Source organism: Lithobates pipiens, unplaced genomic scaffold (genome assembly GCF_037356315.1).
Source record: "Lithobates pipiens isolate NorthernLeopardFrog02 unplaced genomic scaffold, aLitPip1_a1.2 Scaffold_16, whole genome shotgun sequence".
Taxonomy (NCBI): domain Eukaryota; kingdom Metazoa; phylum Chordata; class Amphibia; order Anura; family Ranidae; genus Lithobates; species Lithobates pipiens.
This window is the reverse complement of record NW_027507748.1, coordinates 550,452,912-550,473,437: the sequence shown is the minus strand read 5'-3', so window position 1 is coordinate 550,473,437 and position 20,526 is coordinate 550,452,912. Positions and strand designations below refer to the sequence as shown.

Here is a 20,526-nt window from a genome sequence, read left to right as displayed (position 1 = left end):
TTTCTAGCAGCTCTAACAATACAAGTCAATGGAGTAAAGTAGGGATCTCCAAACCTAAACAAAGGCCCGGTTTACAGTGCTTAAGACTTTGAGGGCCGGACCATGGCCAGTGGGCGTAGACAATATACCATCATTGATGTCAGTGGGAATAGCAGAGCCATCATTGGTTTCAGTGGGAAGACTAGCACTCCAAGGCCCAGAAAAAGGCAAGTAAAAAAAAGGGCTACATTTGTCCCCTGGGCCGCAGTTGAGAACAGAGTAAAGGATTTAAGACAACACTGCAAATACCAGCAATTGTTCAACTATTGAAGATGGTCTAGAAATCAACCAGTGTAGCATTGTCCTCCGTTGTACTGTACTTACAGCAAATTAAAAATGTGAACGTTAGGTTGAACATATACACACACACACACACACAATATATTGTTATACACCATTTTGCCTGTCAAAGAACTATACATGAAAAAGAACTATACATGAAAAAAAACATATGTAGCACTGCTAAAAATAATTAAATAAATACAAAGTGCAAATGGATAAATTGATAATTAAATCACACTAGATAAAATTGATGTGGTTGAAAAAATAAATAAAACACACACACACACACCTAGCAGCTGCTTGTTTTTTGTCTTTAGCTTTTGTTTAGCGCAGTTTATTTATTTAACATTAAATGCACACAGTCCTCTGCATATTTCTTAAAAGCCATACAAAATTTGTAATTCTGCTTGGCTGGTCTTCAGAGAAGCAGATACACACACCCAAATTTGAAGGAATATGACTTCAATATTTCCTAGTGAAACCAGCTTTACCTTTCATCTGCCTGCTTACCTACTGAAAACAGATCAGATGTCCGAGGTTATTGCAATGAGCAGGCACATAACCAGGAACAAGATATAGGAAACAAAGTTGTCGCCTTTCTAACTGCGCAACAAGGTAGACATGTGTGACATACAAGGCTGACCAAACAGAATAAAACATGCAACGCTCTTAGTTACATGATAAGCAGTCTGAGGTTGACAGTGAACCATACATTGCAAGGGCTTTGCACTTTAGACATTCCCACAGCACCATATTTACAGTGTAATATGACCAAGTTGCAGTTAAGTTGAAATAGTCCATGCAATCACTGTACAGTGCAGATATAACAAGCAGATACTGCCCCTGGGGAAACTATATAGCAAACAGATGTCTGGAATTATATAACATGCAAAAAACAGTAACAAAAATGCAAAACAGGCTCACGACTAGAAGATTACAAAAAGGAAGAGTAATATGAATTACTTCTTATTCAGCAAACACTGACTACCACAAAAATTAAGGCTACAGAATGTAAAAAAAAAAAAAAAAAAATATATATATAAAAAAAAATAAAAAAAATAATAATAATAATAATAATAATAATAATAATAATAATAATAATATAAAGCAGACCTGATTCCGGAGCTTTGTCCTAGGATTGGGAGAATAGCCAATGAACCCAACTTGCTTCATTGTGCGCAGTATCTCTGGATCTACAGGGGGAGCCCGACTGAAGAAGAATAGACACTGGTCAGATATGAAGGGCAATCAAATATAGACATGACAGAACTTGGGGGGGTGGCTTCCGTCAAAGGGCATGACGAAAAAAAAAAAAAATAGACCCCTTTTCAGCATCATTAAAAAGCACGTGCCTGCAGACAGCCACCCCATGCCATATTTACATGCTGTGGTGCCACACCATTCTCTTTTATAATTCATAGCAAAAAACAAGCAATTTACGAGTTTGAAAGTGTGGGGGGAAAAAAAAAATAACTAAAAAGTGCTGGTGTTGTGTGGTGATAGATAGATAGATAGATAGATACACACACACACACACACACACACACACAGGCATCTCTTGCATCTTGACCCACAATTAGTATTTGTGTGCACACAGTCTGTATGAGCCCCTGATTTGTGCTATAAAAAGGTCTAATAATTCTTTAGATTATTAGAAGAACGTGTCTGTTCAGAATAGTGTATGCATTATATTAAACACACATGATGGACCAACGTACCGAGGTGCAGGAGTAGAGTTGGCAGCAGCCCAATCAGAAAGCAATGTTTCATTAATCAGTGGAAAGGGAATAAGGGAAAGAGGCATAAGGTCTTGATTCCAGTCAAGATGGGGCAGGTTGTCCACCATGCAGGGCAGTGCAAATTCTGAGTCACGTGGGTAAGTGTTAAATGTTGCTTCTGGGGTATCTGCCCACAAATGGATGCAGCCGTCAGAGTCTCCAAACGCCAGAACTTGCTTGCTAGCAGACACATCGAATGACATGATTAGCTGACCTACTGTGCTGACATGGAATATGTCTGCAGGATTGGCCAAACCAGTCGGTTCACAAAACTGACACTGACCTATAAGAAAAAGATTTTTGATAGCCTCTATGCTGGTTAATTGCAAAATATATATGCCAAGGTGTACACCACTACATGCTGAGTGTGATCTCTCGATAGAAATTTTAACATTTTCCTTTAATTCAAAGTATCCCCATATCCTAGCTGTCATACAGTGCTTCACTTTTTCCATATTTTATGCTACTGCCTTTTTACAAAAAAGGATTAAACTCATTTTTTTTCCTTCAAAATTCCACAAACATCTTTGCAAAAAAAAAAAATTATGTTTAGTCACACACACACACACACACACACACACACACACACACACACACAGCCTTTGCGCAATACTTTATTGAAGTACATTTGGCACCAATTACAGTCTTTTGGAGTATGATGCTACCAGCTTGGCGCACCTATTTTTTTGGTTAGTTTCTCCCATCCTCCTTTGCAGGACCTCTCAAGCTCCATCAGGTTGGATGTTGCGCGCCGGTGCACAGCCATTTTAGATCTCTCCAGAGATGTTCAATACAGTTCAAGTCTGAATAAAGTGCAACGCATTATATTCAGCCTTCCCTGCTGGCAGAAAGCCATGATTAGTGTTGCCAGCTACAGCCAGCACCACTAATTATTCAGGGAAAACCCAACAGGCTGGTTGCACACACTTTGATCATTAGATCAAATTGTGTACAACCAGGGTGCCCATAAATTGATCGAAATTCAGCTAATCCCTACTGAACTGGTTGAATATCAATCCATGTATGGCAGGCTTTAAGGTGTGCACTGTATTACAATGAAGACAGCCTGTCACAATCAATCATTCATACAGATCAAATTGTTATAACACACACACACACACGCTCAAATACTTGTCTGTACACAGAACAATGGTAGGGAAAAAGAATGCTCACCTCGTTCAGAAATAATTGCTAGTCGTGATGTATAAGTAGGAACAAATCGCAGAAAAAGGGGGTCAACATGGACCTGCAGAGGGGTGATGGCCCGCATCATCCGTAAATCATATACTTTTAGGAACCGGTCACATGCAAGAACATTCATACGACTGCTAAAACCACAAGTCACTACTAGATTTCCATGGACATCAAAGTCAGACAGGCTACCAGAGTAGGCATCAAACTCATGTTCCACTTTGAAAGTGCGCAGATCTCTAAGGGAAACCTACAAAAGTTAAAATAAAATCCAAGTCAGTAAAAATAGGATTTTAACAGGTTACCTGTAAAAACCTTTTCTTTGAGTACATTATGAGACACAGAGCACCATAGTAATCAATAGGGGTGCGCATCTTCACTGGTCTAAGGATTCAATTATGATTATCTGGTCAACGACTTGATTCCACGATGCATCACGATTACCGACAAGCTCCCACTTCCGCTTGGGCTGCCTAGGTGGCCCTTCTACCCCGTAATCTTCTGGGACACATCAGTTCCCAAAAGATTGCCCGGCTATGCAGGACAGCGCAGTGAGACATGTGCACCCGGCTGTGAAGCTGCACAGCCAAATGCCCACAGTGGTATTGCCATCACCGTGAACAGGCGAGTGTCTTTATTAAAAGTCTGCAGCTACAAAAAGTGTTCTGACTTTTAATAAACAAAAAATTGACTGAAACTCCACCAGTGGCAGCTGGTGCACAACATTTTTTTTTGTTTTTGTGGGTGGGTGGGGGCACAAACACTGAACCTCCCCATCAAATGCAGCGACCTGTGCCCATTAAATGCGGCCATCACTTCACTAATCCCCCCCAACAATGCATGGGCCGCCACTGGTGTGTACAGTTCCTTGGCATTCCTGTTTGCACCTTCCAGCACACTAGGATTTAACAGTGTAATGTGCAACAGGAAGACCAGGGACCTGCCAGCATGGATCATAAGACTGAATAATAACCTGCCAAATCCACTTAGAGACAGTGGATTTTGACGCTGCCTGTCTTTTTTTAGGACCTTTGGCAGAACAAAATAAGACAGCAGTCGTCCGAATCTGAGCAGTCTTTAGACTTTGACCACTCACTACATCAAGACAACGTAGTGACTACTCTTCCCTGGAACATGGTTTTGGAAAAACGACGACAGGACATTATCTTGGTTCAGGTGAAAATCTGAGACCACTTCTGGCAAAAAATCTGGACAAGGGCGCAACACCACTCTGTCCTATAATCAAGTATGGCTCTTTACAAGAAAGAGCAGACAATTCTGAAACCCTCCTTGCTGAGGATATAGCAACCAACACCACCAACTTTCTTGTCAGGAGGACTGAGGAAACATGTATCGGTTCAAATAGCTGTTTTTATAACCCTGACAAAACATAAGTTCAAGTCCCAAGGGTTCAAAAGGTGATCTAACTGGCGGATTAATCCACATCACCTCTTGCATAAAACCCCAGACTAAAGAATGTGTAGCAGTCTTTGAAATAAGACTGATAAGGCAGAAACTTGGCCCTTAATAGTACTCAAGGCCAACTACGTCTCTACCCCCAATTTGTAGAAAGGCAAGAATTCTGTCTGATATATCTCCAATGGTACCAACCTTTGTATTCACACCAGGAAACGCAAGCCCTTCAGATTATTATACATATACACACACACACACACACACACACACACACACACACACACACACAGTCCTGGAAGCCGGCATCCTTGCATTAATCAAGGTAGAGATAACCGACCTGGAAAGCCCACGTTTCTTCAGAATGCAGGTTTCAATAACCAAGCAGTTAAATTTAGTGTTTGTAAGGTAGGATGGAATATCGGCCCTTGTGAGAATAAGTCTGGCCATAGTGGAAGGGACCATGGATCCTCCACTGCCATCTTTACGATTTCTGCATATCATGACCTTCTGGGCCATGCTGGGGCTGCTAGAATTACCGTTTCCAGCTTGATCCTGCAAAAAAAGCAATGGCCGAATAAGGAAAAAAAAAAAAAAAAAAAAAAAAAGAGACAAATTAAGTGAAAATGGACCCCGTGGGGGTCACCACGCATCTGTCTCGCACAAGAGTGGATCAGTTGTCCTCAACATAAAAGTTGACCAACTACATGTTGAACCTGGATGCCAAAAGATCTACGTCCTGGATCCCCCATCCTTGGCATATAGCCAGAAAGATTCCAGGGTGAAGGGACCACTTCCCCAGGAACAACTGCTGGTGACTTACATAGTCCGCCTGCCAACTCTATTCCTGGAATGAAGACTGCCGATGGGCAAGGAACATCCCTTTCCATCCAAGCTAGAATATGGTCCCCCACTCTGAGCTGCGTGACCCCTAGTGCCCTCTTGGCGATTTGATATAAGCCACAGCTGTGGTATTGTCATCGTCAATCCCATAACCTGAATGTTCAGGGCTTCCGAGCCGGACGCACTGCCAGAATTTCGAGGATGTTGATGGGCAAGGCCTTTTCGGTTCTGAACCATCATCCCTGGACAGTTGTCTTTTTCAGTACTGCTTCTAAACCTGAAAGGTTGGCATCTGTCGTTACCACCTTTTCCAGTAACTGGTATGAAGGTTTTTTCCTTCTGCAGATTCCCGGATACCGAGCACCAACTGAGGCTCTGAAACACCTTTGGGGACAGCCGCATCGGCAAATCTAGAGCTTGAACTGTTTTGTTCCAAGCAGACAGGACACAGTTTTGCAACAGTCCCTAATGGAAATGGGTATAGGGAACCACTTCGAATGAAGTCACCATCTTTCCCAACAACCTCATGCAAAGGCGAATGGAGGAATCTGACCATCTGCACCAGCTCTCTTTTGGCATTGATCTTGCCTGAGGCAAGAACACCTTCTTCTGAGCAGTGTCTAAGATCAGACTCAAGTACTCCAGCCTTTATAGCGATTTTTAAAAGGAAAACTTCTTTAATTTGAGAATTCAACCCAGATTTTTCAGGTATTTCGTTGTAATGCGCACATTTTTCTCCAAACGAGCCACCGACTGGTTTATTAGCAATAGATCATCTAGGTACACCAAGACTGTTATACCCTGTGCCCTCAACCTGGCTAGAGGTGGGGCCAGAAATTTTGTAAAAAACGCCCAAGGTTCTGTAGCTAGCCCGCAGGGCAAGGCTACTAACTGAAAGTGCTGTTCTACGTCAAAGTGAAGAAACCTTTGGCGAGCGGGAAATATAGGGACATGCAGATATGCATTCCTGATGTTGATAGATGCCAGAAGTTCTCCTTGTAGGATAGAAATGACTGACCTGACCGTCTCCATGCGAAAGGATCGGATTTTTCAGGATTTCGTGCCTCTCCATAATAAGGCTTTAGAATTCCGCAACCGGGCCCAGGTCTTCTGTGCTTGACCTCGAATACTCTTCCCAGTAGAAATTGTTTGGATGTCCAAATCATCCCCAAATAGTCGATCTCCATGATGATTTTAACAGCAATTCCAACCTTTTATCTGTTGGATCTTTAAGCATTTGTGCACTGTCTACTGGCAAGTTAGACCATTATTCACACTGGCAATCACAGCGGAAACTGCTGGTACATTCCATTTTTTGGTGAATTTCTCCTCCATGGGATGGAGTGCTATAAATCTTTGAGGGAGAAAATGCTTATGTGGGTGATCCCATTCAGCATAAAGAAGCTTTTCAAGTAATGCATGTACAAGAAACGCATGAAAAAGGCTGTGAAGGATTTGAAGGAAGCTAAGGGAGAAACAGAACTTTGAGCTTACTCCATTATAGGGGTAGCTTGAAAGAGGCACGAACCATCTTCGCAAGATTGTACCGACAATCTACTGTTTACTCCGCAGGAGTACAGGCTGTTGTACCTCCTTTCCTGGGGGGTAGACAGCAACTGTTCTGGATGAGGAATCCCCCCCCTGGCTTGCTGAGACCACACACACACTGTTTAGCTGGGACTTCTGAGCTGAGAAGCAATGTACTAAGGTATGCATTTACTCCCTCTAGTGGAGGCTTTAGGCATAATTTTTTTTTTTTTATATGTAAAAAGAGCATAGATGGACTTTACAGTTCCTAGGCTTCTTCCCTTACCTTTTCCTTGCTGCAGGATACTACTGTAACAGACAGATCCAAACTTCACCCATCACGGCAGGCTGCATTAGCAAACCTTCAAGGACTGGGTCCCTATTATAGGGGTTCCACTCCCTTGGACCTGTATAGCACCCCTCAGGAAAAACTTTAGGTAATGTAGCATGACCAAAAAGTTCTGGGTCCTGTGGTCCAGCCCTGCAAAACAGCGTTACAGGAAAAACCTTGTGCTTCGTATACAAGGCTTGGGTACCATCCACCTTGGCCTCAGTGGCACTTTGGATGGATCCGGTCTATGGAGGCTGTTTAAATCCAGGCAGGGATCCCTAAAGCTTTGGAGCGCTTCAGAGCGCATCTTTACTCATGACCAACACCTTAGACAGTGGCAAAAAAAAAAACTGGAGGTTCTCCTGTAAGGAGGAGGGGGTTATATAGAGAGTGAACTTCCTGTATTGGGTATACCAGTATCCATCACCTGAAGGTGCCTATATACCCACAGTGCTTACTATGGTGCTCTGTGACCCATGATGTACAAGAAAATGTGTTTTACCTGCAAAACAGGAAAAAAAAATTTTTTATGAAACATACCAAAGATGGGAGAATTCTAGCAAACAGGTTAGTAAAGAAATTCTGAATGGAAGACCATTTGTGAATCTGAACATGTTATGCGTTATGAACATACAATGGTATGCAGTTTAACTTTAAGAAAAGGCTGCAGGTCAGCCACCCAAAATGCAGCAGCCAGCTTTTTTTGCATTGGCTTTTACCACAGCAGTGTGTTGCTGTGAGCAGACCAGGGGTAAATACAAAAGCCATGCAAATGCCATTTCTGACCTACAAATACCTGCTAGTTCCCTGGCTGTCTCTGGTGTCAATAGTTTCAAAGTAACTGACCCAGTAGTACACAAAGTAGAAAATTTAAGTGAAGTCAGTAGTCCTGATCTGCATAAATGTTCCAATTAGTGATTTAGAAAATGAAGCCATTGGACTAGCATGACAGACAGGTAGTTAGACTTTTCAGGTGGTCAGCGATGATCATATGGGGGGAGATTTATTAACACAATGGTGCAGCCGTGCATAACTAACCAATCAGCTTATAAAGTCAGCTTGTTCAAATAAGCTTTGGCAATAGGCCCCTGTTCACATGAGCGCAATTTGAAGGGTCAAATCGCAGCCTATTGTGGGAACGTCACTGCCCCGGTCACGGTGCGATGCCGACCTTGAGGTACCGCATAGATTTCCAAAAGAAGTTCTTGCCCTACCTTTAGCGACTTCGTGGGGAATTTCAATATCAACATCTTTGCAGCTGAACTTGCACGATATTAAACCCGCATTTCAGTGTGAATGAGGGCTAAAACCTGGAAGCCGATTGGTCAGTATTCACGGCAGCAGCAGATTATGTGTGCACAAGTTTTAGTAAATTAACCTTTATGCATTTCTTTCAGGTTCTCTTTTAAACAAACAAATCTGCTGCAATGAAAAGCCTCTAGCTTCACTTAGAGGTCAGACAAACTTATAGCGACTTAAACCATACAGATCAGCTCCGATGTCAAAACAGCAGAGAATGCAGTGACATGCACTTTAGCATGGGAATAGCCACTTGCCACACCAGCACCTGCCTAAAGCTTTGCAGGTGCTAAACAGTAACTTAAGAAGTCTACCCATCTATAGCAACATGAAAACCACCATCATTAATCATACCATGATGAAAATTTTTACAAAAATCATCCAAGGACTGCTAAAAGAAGCCCGTTATGAACAAAACATGCAGTCACTGCTAAACCCTTTCTAAAAATGCTAGTTATTTGGCTGTCATGCATATGCACTGGCTCCGATACTTTAGACAAGTGATCTAGAACAGGTATATTTGTGTCTCGTCAATTACCATGCTTCTAACTCCACACATTTTGTACCACAGACACTATAGGCCATGGTTATCATTTTATTACAATCTTTTACTGAATGTATCTCACTTCTAAAGTCAGCCTGGTTCATATTTTGTGCATGTACCATGACCCTATTCATGTTAATGGAAAAGAAGTACACCAAGTGATCACTTGAGGCAGCCAGTATTATGGGTCCCCCTCCCCCAGGCATGAATGGAGATACAGCATACATGTGCAGTACAGATCAGCCATTTTCAGGAGAAATGCCTAGTGGCCCTGAGCAGGGCCCACAGCATTAAGATCCCTGGATCAAGACTGAAATACAAGACAAAGGGGACTGCACTCAGGATGGAGGGGCACAAAGAATTCCACTAAACATTTAGATGGGACAGTGACCAACATACCTTTCCTGAAGCATGCCCACAGAAAAAGAAGCGATTGGATTGCCGCATAACTGTAATACCAGGGGATTCAACTGTATACTGGTGGGAAAAAAAACCCATAAGAAATCTGAGCATTTTCATAGTTCACGAAAATTAAACATATACAATAAGTAAAAGATAGAACCAATAGTCATCTAATGTCCACACAGTAGCTATAGCATCTACTATCCGAGTAGGAGTGATAGCGAGACACACAGATGCCTTAAAATGTGTTACTAAAACTTATTTTTTAAATTATAATAAGCATGTTATATTCACCATGGTATTGCACAGAGCAGCCCATATCGCCCCCCTCTTCAGGGGTCCCCCACTGACACTCATGTCTCCTCTTATCCGTGTGCTCCCATAGGAAGCTGCTTGCTATGGGAGCACAAGTGTGCGCTTGCTCCTGAGATGTAGGCATTTATGGAGACACAACACACACAGGGGACTCAGCCCTGCAATCCACTTCCTTATCACAGCAGTTTACTGACCACAGCTGATGGCTGCTGCTGGAGTGCCTGTGTGAAGAGGCCGAGAGGGGAAGACTACAGCCGTGTACAACACTGAATTTATGAAGGACTCAGGCTAGTATATAGGGAGGTGGGGGGAGCACAGCAACTATTAAAAAAAAAAAAAAAAAAAAAAAGTGAAGGACCGACCTTTCGAGCCGAGAGCTCAGCTTTGTTACCTCCGTCGGCTGGATGTGATGTCATAACGTCACACACAAGCCTCCAACGGTCATAGAGAGGACTGGGGACCATCTGGTCACTGGAAATCTCTATGATCATCGTACGGCAGCAGATTCTCTCCGGGTCACACAGGCGAGCCCGGAGAAGCACCGATGTCCCCTCCCGCCACCTGTAAGAATGATAAAGTGGCTTAACTGCTGCGACAATTGTTCTTACAGTGCACAGAATTGCCAGCTGCAGGCATCATTCAGATACACCCACTGAAATTAATATGACATCCTTGGGCTAGAAGTGGTTAATAACATTCTTCCCTTGTACAAACTTGCTTTCAAACTTCGAAAGCCACCAAAGCACTTTGATAAATTATGGGAAAAGTGGATCTCTAGCCCAAGGGCTCCAAGCCAGGATACTAAAATTAGTATACAGTGCACCTAGAAAGTATTCACAGCACTTTACATTTTGTTACAGCCTTATTCCAAAATTGATTAAATTTATTACTGTCCTCAAAATTCTAAAAAAACAAACAATACCCCATAATCACAAGAGAAGTTGGCTTGAAAGAGGCACAATTTTTTTTTTTTTTTTTAGTGTGTGTGGCCATCATCTGTAAAAGGGAAGAAGTTTGGAACCACCAGGATTCTTCCTAAAGTGGATCGCCCTGCCAAACAGCGATTCGGGGAGAAGAGCCTTAGTCAGGGAGGTGACCAAGAACCCGATGGTCACTGACAGAGCTCCAGTGTTTCTCTGTGGAAAGAGGAGAACCATCAGGCCTGGATGGTAGCGTGGCCAGACAGAAAGCCACCCCTCAGTAAAAAAGGCACAACAGCCTGCCTGAAGTTTGCCAAAAGAGGGAAAGATAAATGCAGCAATGTACATTCTTGATGAAAACCTGCACCAGAGTGCTCTGGACCTCAGACTGGGGTGAAGGTTCATCTTCCAATAGGACAACAAACCTAAACACACAGCCAAGATAACAAAGAAGTGACTACAGGACAATTATGAATGTCCTTGAGTGGCCCAGCCAGAGCCCAGACTTGAACCCGGGTTGAATATCTCTGGAGAGATATGAAAAATGGCTGTGCACTGACGCTCCCCATCCAACCTGATGTAGCTTGCGAGATTCTGCAAAGAAGAATGGGAGAAACTGCCCAAAAATAGGTGTGCCAAGCTTGTAGCATCATACTCAAAAGACTTGAGGCTGTAGTCTATGCCAATGGTGCTGCAACAAAGTATTGAGCAAAGGCTGTGAATACTTATGTACATGTGATTTTTAATATGCTTGCAAAGACTTCAAAACAACCTTTTTTCACATTGTCATTATGTGGTATTGTTTGCAGAAGGTTGAGTAAAATAATTCATTTAATCCATTTTGGAATAAAGCTGTAAGAAAAAAAAATAAATAGAAAAAAAAAAAGAAAAAAGTGAAGAGCTGTATCTAGCTCCATAGTGTACTTATTTGACCTCTAATACTGTAGTACCCAAAGCATTTGTGGTTCTCATCTGCCAATGGCTCCTGCCTCAGCCAGGAGGAAGAGGGGAAGGAAGAAGACGAGACCTGGGAAAGCCTCTTCTGCGCACATGGCTGGATGAAGTTGAGGCTCAGGTATTAGAGGGGGGGCTGCTGCACCTAGGTTATATACCTTCATGCAAAAAATAAATAAAAAAAGCCCCACAATCATGAGCATTTACAACCAATTTTAAAAAAAACATAGTATTTTACCGTTTTCTAAAATTAGAGCCCTACTGCAGTTCTTGGTAAAAAAATACTTTGTGATGTGCAACTTTTCAGGTCTTATTTGGGCCAATAGCACAACAAGAAGCAAAAATTATAATTACCCTTTGCGTCTCCTGCACTGTATTAAGATCCATTTGAATGACATGATTCTGCATGCCTGCCATTAGCAGGGTGTTGCTGTCCATGAGCAATAGACTGTGATTATCTACAATTTCATCCATCCTAAAGAAACAAGCATTATCATTTGGTTTGCGATTACAAAAGTTATAATATATACTTTACAATGTAAACACATACAAAAACAGAAGCGGCAAGAACTCAATGAAAGGGGGAGGGGAGTGGACAAAGAAAAAGAGGAAGAAAAATGGTCACAGCCCACAGTAAAAACCACAGCGGTCAATAAGGAAATCAAAGTCCAAACAGGCAACATGAACCAGTCTAAATGTTCTCATTGGGTGACAAGTAGTGTAGCTTGTTACAGTCACAGCCAAAAAAACTGATAACTCACAGGTAGTCAAAGATGATCAGTCCACCACGTGTCATGTATTTCAGGTTATTCTTGGTAAGGAAACCAACTCCATTCTCCAGACTCTGAATCTGCCGGATATCATTCGCTGCATGCACTTGGAAAGATGAATATCTCTCAAGAGCAGGACTGAAGAAAGAGGTGGCATGACCCTGTAGGTAAATATAAATAGACTCAATTGCTAAACATTTTAGGATAAATACATAAGGCTGAAATATTGAAATATCCACTGCCGAAGGTCAAACATGTTTTTTCCTTCAGCCAAAACTATAAAACGTTGAAAATTAAAGGGTTAACCAATTCCTCTGCATAAGGATTTGGAATTCCATTTTATAATACACAGCCCTGTCTCACCCTCTACAAGGGGGGGGGGGGGGGGGGGGGTGGCGATCTACCAGTAAACCGTGGACAGGTGGCTGGTAGATCGCGGTCTGGGCTTGCTGACCCACCATTCCAGGGCATCAGAGTGCAATTCAGAGGGACTACTTATAACGGAGCTGTAGTAGGGTGCAAGCTCCTGTCCCATGCTTAGTGATACCAACAGTACTCCACCCCTTATCCCAGCTAGCGGACTCCAGAGTGGTGCCAGCAGCAGGAAAGAAGAGATCTTCAGGTCAGTGTAAAGCAATGCTTTGGGCATAATAGTATAGGACTGCTTTCACACCGATGTGCTGCAGTTTACCCACACCGCATGTGCAGTGTACCTGCAGCTTTCCTGCACTTAGCCATATACTTTATTACATCTTGTGGGTTTGGTGCACTTTCTGAAAGCGCACGAAAACTGCTGAATGCAGGATATAATACAAGTCTATGGCAAAGCGCAGCCAACCCAGGAAAGTAGCAGATGCACCGCGCTGCATCTGCAGTGCAGGTAAACCGCAGCATTTCAGCGTGAAAGCAGCCTTATAGGAGACTCCATACAGTATAGGTTTGTTTACATTTGCAGTTTGGGGGGTGGTAAACCCCCATAGTTAAGACATGTTTTTATCACGCCTGCCTTTAGCTGCGGTGGCCAGGGTGTACACATGTTGCAGGTGCAGCAAGAGTTATATGTCCTGTCATGGTTGACGGCTGCTCTGCAACCTTGTGCAGTACAGAAACCAAAGTGTTAAGGCAGACAGAGTTGCATTGCTTTCTCACCACCTTCTTTAACCCCTTGGACCCCACAAAAGCATGCAGTTGTGAGATGCTTGCAGAGTGCCCTACTTGAATGGGTCACAATTGGCAGGCAGAAGCACCCAACAAAAATAACAGGGGGGGGGGGGTTTAATTCCCGCTGAAGCATGTGTACACTTTTGGCTGCTGCCTTAGCAGCTAAAAGGGGTAGGAATTGGGGGAGGTAAACTCAACAGGATTTTACCAACCCCCAACTTGACATGTGAACGAGCCCTAAAGCTGCGTACACACATAGCCGTCTGTCCGACGTACTTAGTCTGGCGGACTTTCCACCAGACTGTCCGTCGGACTTTCCGAACGGGCTACTTGCCCACACGGCACTTTTTCAGCGGACTAATACGGCGTACTATCTGCCCTACTTTTGAAATGAACAGACTCGCCCACACACTCATTTCGAGCGCGTCTCCAGGTAGGCGGGGCCCGCGAGGGAGACGTCGCTGGCCCTGCCGCCTGGTATGGACTTAAAGGGGAACCCCAACGCCGAAAAAAAAATAAAAAAAAAAAAAAAGTCAGCGCGCGGCCCCCCACCCCAAAGCACCTTGTCCCCATGTTGATGAGGACAAGGGCCTCTTCCCGACAATCGCGGCCCCCCCTTCCCCAAGGCACCCCCATGTTGAGGGCACGCGGCCTGGTACGGCTCAGGAGGGTAGGGGCGCTCGCTCGCCCCTCCTTTCCTGGCCGGCCGGGTAGCGTGCTCGGACAAGGGTTTGTTGTGGACTTGGGGAAGGGGGGGCCGCGATTGTCGGGAAGAGGCCCTTGTCCTCATCAACATGGGGACAAGGTGCTTTGGGGTGGGGGGCCGCGCGGCCCCCCCTTCCCCAAGGCACCCCCCATGTTGAGGGCACGCGGCCCGGTATGGCTCAGGGGGGGGGGGCGCTCGCTCGCCCCTCCTTTCCTGGCCGGCCGGGTAACGTGCTCGGACAAGGGTCTGTTGTGGACTTTGGGGGGACCCCCACGCCGATTTTTTTCGGCGTTGGGGTTCCCCTGTAAGTCCATACCAGGTAGCGGATCCAGCGACGTCTCCTTCGCGGGCCCCGCCTACCTGCAGACCCGCTCGAAATGAGCGGACTTTTCTCCGGGCGGGAAAAGTCCGCTCATTTCAAAAGTACGGCGGACTGGCATACACACGGCCGGAATGCCTGCCGAAATGCGAGTGAGGTGGGAAGATTGGAGTGCAAAAAACTTCTAAGTCCGCCGTACTTTTGGGTCAAAAAAATTTGCCGGAGGCTACACACGGGGGGGGATTGTCTGGCGGACTTGAGTTTGCCGGACTTTTCCACCCGCTTGTTTGATCGTGTACGCGGCATAAGGGAGCACTGCTGCACCTCTGAAAAGTGATCCAAGTGTATTTGACAGGTAGTGAGGAGCAATATGGTGCCTCATCACCACCCGATTTAAACCCATGATTGTCACAAGCCCGATTACAACATGGAAGTAGAGCAATTAGAGGTTTATATCAGGTGTGAGGAGGCGGTACTGTACACAGTTTAGGGCTTTTTTTAAGCAGCATTTTCCAGCCAGAAGTTCTGGCATTCAGAGGGGCTTAAACAGATGCCCTGTGTGCATTAGGCCTCAAAGTTCCAACACCTCTTGTTAATGTTGAGTTTACTGCTCCTGCCAATTCCACAATTTCCTATTGGTCCATCTCTATGATGAGCTGCCTCACTGGGCAATAGGAATGTCAAAGAAAAAAGGATGGGCAAATTCTGAGAATACCAGGGAGTCCCAGAGTTCAGACTGGCCCAACATTCGGGTATAACAGCTTGAAGGCTGTTGCAAACGTGTAGGCACCTCTGCACCATCTCGGACAGCGACATAATTGCGTTAAAGGAACACTGTACCTAAATTTATTGCTAAAATACTCAAGTGTAATGTGTATTCCCTGCCAAGAAATTGAATCTCTGCTCAGGTCGTTTTCTAAGACATGGCTAGCTTGTTAAACAGCGATGCCAGGTTTTAACCTAATTTCCATGTATTGTAGTTAAAAGCAAGGCGCATATAAAGCAACAATTTTTCTCAAAATCTGATTTTTTTTTGTTTAAATTAAATTTATTTTAATAAAATGCTATTAGAGAAAAATAGGTGTCTCTTCTGTGCTATAGGACACCGCCCATGATGGGCGTCACGTTTTTTATTTAAGATGCATTAATAATTTCGTTTATGCAGCATGACAGCAAGCTTAGTTATGCAGCATGGGGCTGTATATTCTGCAATATTTAAATTTTTTGGTAAACTCATTCAATGAATCCAAGCTCTGCAAGCTGAGATAATATGCACTGCATTGATGCATTCACACAATTTCACAGTAACCATGAGATAAAAGTTCAGGAATATTCCTTTATCCCATCGTTTTACAAATCTATGGACACTACAGAATGTATGATTGAATCTGTTCTGATATCACCGTTTTACTAACCGGGCAGCTTGTTCTAAATAGGAAACATTCACTTTGTTGCAAATATTAAAGATTTAACTGCCAGCAAGAGCTAGCACCTGTCATTTCAGATCCATCATGGCAGCGCCTGTTAACGGGCATCCACTCACCTGCTGGCACCATGTCTCTCACCTTGTGTCACTGCCACATCACCAGCCATCCCATTAAAGTTAATGGGACTGTCGGTGAGTCAACAGCGGTTCAGGAGGAGCCGATGAGGGACAGTTGCCCTTTAAAAAATTAAAATTAAGCTATTTTACTAGTGATTTAAATCAAATCCACCCTGAGTTAACAGCTGAGTTCAGGGCAACTCTCCCACAGTCAGGATCCTGCTGTGCAGAAAACTACAGCAAGCTAATACAAATACAGGATTATGGTAGTTAGCATAAACTCAGGCAGAGATGTTTATTTTACTTATTTTTAAAATTTAATATAGTTACATAGTTGGTAAGGTTAAACCTGTGTAATTTGTTACTAGACACTTGATATTAAACTTAAAGTGATTGTAAAGTCTCTCTATTAAAATAATAAACATGTTATACTTCCCTACCCTGTGCAGTGGTTTTGCAGAGCAGCCCAGATCCTCCTCTTCTCTGGTCCCTGGCTGGAGCTCCTGGCCCCTCCCTCCCTTTGAGTGCCCCCCCACAGCAAGCGGCTTGCTATGGGGGTACCCAAGCCGAGCTGCAGCTCTGTGTATCCATTCAGACACGCAGCTGCGGTTTGGCACCCTCTCCTGATAGGCTAACTGACTTTGATCGACAACAGCGGGAGCCAGTGGTGCCGCTCCTATGTCTCAGCCAAATCAGAAGGGAGAGTCCCGGATGGCCAAGGCACTCATGGACATCGCTGGGTAAAGATGGGCTCAGGTAAGCATTAGGGGGGCTGCTGCACACAGAAGGCTTTTTATCTTAATGCATAGAATGCATTAAGATAAAAACATTCTATCTTTGCAACCACTTTAACAAGAGAGCTTGGGGTTTGTTCACAGTAGCCTCCAGTGCATCCCAGGGTTTACTTTTTTTATTATTTGAAATGTCACTTCAATAATGTCTCTGTACAGCAGTGCCAAGACATGCAATACCATCCACTGTGCTGTGAACAAAAGCAGCATGCCCACTTTTTGTTGCACTGCATAACACATCAGCCTTATGCTCTGAATGAGGAACATAAAGAACAATTGTTTTCTATGTGCCCTTGCAGTGATTGGCATTTATCCAGTGCAGAAAAAAAATAAAAAAATAAAAAAAAAAAAAAAAAAAAAAAAAAAAAACACACACACACACACACACGTCAGTCACCACAAACCCTCATACTTGAAAGTGGGTAGCAGCCAGTCTATTGTGCCTTCAGGTGGTGATCAGGTGCTGACAAAAAAAATAAACAAAACACCCCACGCGCGCGCACGCACACACACACACACACACACACTAACATGAGAGGCTATCAGAGAATCTGCTCATCTGTCAGGGGCTGTTTTTTTAGCCAATTACAGGTTGGGGGCCAAAGTAGTAACCTTATAAACTGCATAATTTCAGTAGACAAATTGTCAGGCAGAACAGCTTGCATGTATGCATTTTCATGTTTTACCTCAAGTTCATGTATAATATGTACGACGATCCTACATTAGGTTTTACATTATAAGATAGAAGCCCAGCTTTGGTACAAAAAATAAATAAATAAAATAAAAAGCTGCAGGAATTAAATGCTTGTTAACGTCTCACACCATGTGTGCGACCAGTCCCCATAACCCTCTTCTGGAAGATGCCAACAGCCCTGCATTGTACAGGAGGACATCTCACTGCCCACAGCACAGGGTGGCGAACACTGGCGCAAAGTATATGGAATATTACACCTTATTTCCTTGAGCATTTAACCCTTGCAAGGGATTGTTCCCAAGATTTTGATTTTAAGGAAAGATTGAAACCCCTCAGATGTCCTAAGGCCAGCCACACGGTTCAAATCTCAGCCAGTTCAGCAGGAACCAGCTGAGATTCAAACCGTTAATGGGCAGGCTGAATGTACAAAGATGAGCAATTAACTTGGGTATAACCAGCCTGCTGGATTTGCTTGTGATTATCGCAAGTGTCTCCTATAGCTGCTAGCAATAATCACTGCCTTCCCCTGTGCTGGAAAAACAGGACACTGGCCCAGCAGGAGGGATTCCCACATCAACACTAGCTGTGTTGATGGGGGAATCAAGTGAATTTCTTTCCTGACACTATAGTGGCAGGAAACAAGATCTGCTGTATATTGCCAGCCTAAATATTTTCAAGACTAGCATTTTTTTAAACATATACACACTGCAATGTCTAACAATCTGCAAAATAAACAAAAAAAAAAAAAAAAAAAAAAAAACATAAAAAGGATTTAGCTCCACAAAATGTGGAATAAGTGGAAGCTGTACTGCCTTGTCGAGGCCCTGCTGTATAGTGCAATCTTAGCCTCCATGTTGGTGCATATATAGCAATGGACAAATTAAAAAGGCAGGTATTGCTCGAGGCAGCCTATTAACACTTACCCCATGGTTGCCAACCCACAGCATCTCCTCATGGACATCAAAGTGCACCGCAGAGACAGGAACTCCAACCTCAGAAACAGCTGTGTGCAGCTCAGAATACATCCCTTCCATGATGCGCACAGGCTCCGGGACAGGCAATCCCTCCAGCCCAACACGCTCATGGTCCAGCTCCACAGACTGCATTAGACCAGGGTTCAGGTGAGGATCAAGGACTGGATCCATTGGAGCATGCATGGAAGGGCCATAGTCGGCCAACCCTGGGTCCATGCCATCGAAATTCATAATGACTGGCATGTACGGTGGTGGTGGTGGCGGCGGTGGTAACGGCTGCTGGATAACTGAAAAAGAAAGCGATTTTCATAATTGGGGAAAACCTGCAGAGTATACTAATCCTACTAAATAACATTTCACTAATGGCCTAGGAAATATCATTATACAAAGTCATGTCTGGGGAATCCTCAATTCATAAAGATGAAAAAAAAAAAAAAAAAAAAATAATATTATATATATATATATATATATATATATATATATATATATATATATATATATATGAGGTACATACTAGTCATATTACACGCACTTTTAACATTAGTGAACTAAATAACCACCTCAAGAGAATATATGTATATACGTACCCCTTTTAAAATAAAAACAGGATATATATATATATATATACACACACACACACACACACATAATCTATTTTCCCCTTTTTCTTAATTATTATTTCCCCCTTAAAATAATAAACATAGGCATTATGTATCTTTTCCCAGTTTTAAAGAAAGAATATATTCATTATAGACATATTCCCCCCTAATAATCGTATATATATATATATATATATATATATATATATATATATTTTTTTTTTTTTTTATAACTACAGATAATAGTACAAAAAAAAAAAAATGTGTATATATATGTTATGAATATCAGCTACAACAGAGACAGATATAGTAAGAGCTGAGTACATTCCATCCCCCTCAGACCCTACAACACGGTGCAGTATAGAAATAGGTGTAGAGGTAAAGCTATACATGGAGGATGATAATAGATGGGCGCCCCGTCCACCCATGGCCCCATAGTACATAACATCGATTCCATCTCCCAGAACATTGAAGCAGCTCCATCTTTACCTGCTAGGATCCCATCTTTGTATGCAGCCAATCCCGCCACAACCTATCGCCGCCGCCATGCACAGGTTGACCGACAGCCGAACAGGCCAATCAGAATAGGATGGTGAGGGGCCGGAAACAGCAGCAACCAATCAGACGTCTGGAAAGAGCAGTCTCCGAGCAGACAGCTTGTTGACGGAAGCGCCTTGCTTGGCTTTGGTTGAGAGTACAGGACGGTGAGCGGCAGAGCCCAAACTAGAAGGCTTTCCGTTTCTGTGTGTGTTTGGATAGGCGTGCCGTATGCAGAAGCATATGTTCGTTTTTTTTCTGAGTTGTATCCTGTCTTTCCTGGTAGAGACAGAGATGTAATTTGGGTGTTTTTGTCTTTCATTCCATATACATGCACAGCTGTTTAAAATATTCAAATTCCGAGCCAATGTTCTAAATAAAATCTCGACTTATGAAAATCTTCGACCTCATCACTTCTGGTGCAGCTACGTCAGTAAACAGATGTTTGCACGTTTTTGCCGTGGCTTTTTTTTTTTTTTTTTTTTTTTACACTGCCCCTGTTCACACCTGTGCATTTTACACACTTTCCGCTAAAAATACGTCCCACATGCTGAGTTTTTGATGCGCTTTTATGAAAGCATATTCGATAGAGTT

The 20,526-nt window shown here is 43.3% G+C and overlaps 1 protein-coding gene across 2 annotated transcripts in view; it reads right to left on the bottom strand.

Moving 5' to 3' along the window:
- PAN2 (poly(A) specific ribonuclease subunit PAN2) overlaps positions 1-20,010 on the bottom strand; it is a 67,267-nt gene extending 47,257 nt beyond the window's left edge. Inside the window, exons 1-8 of one of the 2 annotated variants that reach the window (XM_077483434.1) lie at positions 19,885-20,010; positions 18,746-19,083; positions 12,600-12,769; positions 12,193-12,313; positions 9,647-9,724; positions 3,273-3,540; positions 2,040-2,382; positions 1,435-1,531 (exon numbers count right to left, since the gene is read on the bottom strand). In XM_077483434.1, the coding sequence (XP_077339560.1) occupies positions 1,435-1,531; positions 2,040-2,382; positions 3,273-3,540; positions 9,647-9,724; positions 12,193-12,313; positions 12,600-12,769; positions 18,746-19,039 (1,371 nt within the window). In that variant the 5' untranslated portion in view covers positions 19,040-19,083; positions 19,885-20,010. The remainder of the gene's footprint in view (positions 1-1,434; positions 1,532-2,039; positions 2,383-3,272; positions 3,541-9,646; positions 9,725-12,192; positions 12,314-12,599; positions 12,770-18,745; positions 19,084-19,884) is intronic. The other variant, XM_077483435.1, reaches the window with a different exon arrangement.
- Positions 20,011-20,526: the final 516 nt, after the last annotated feature.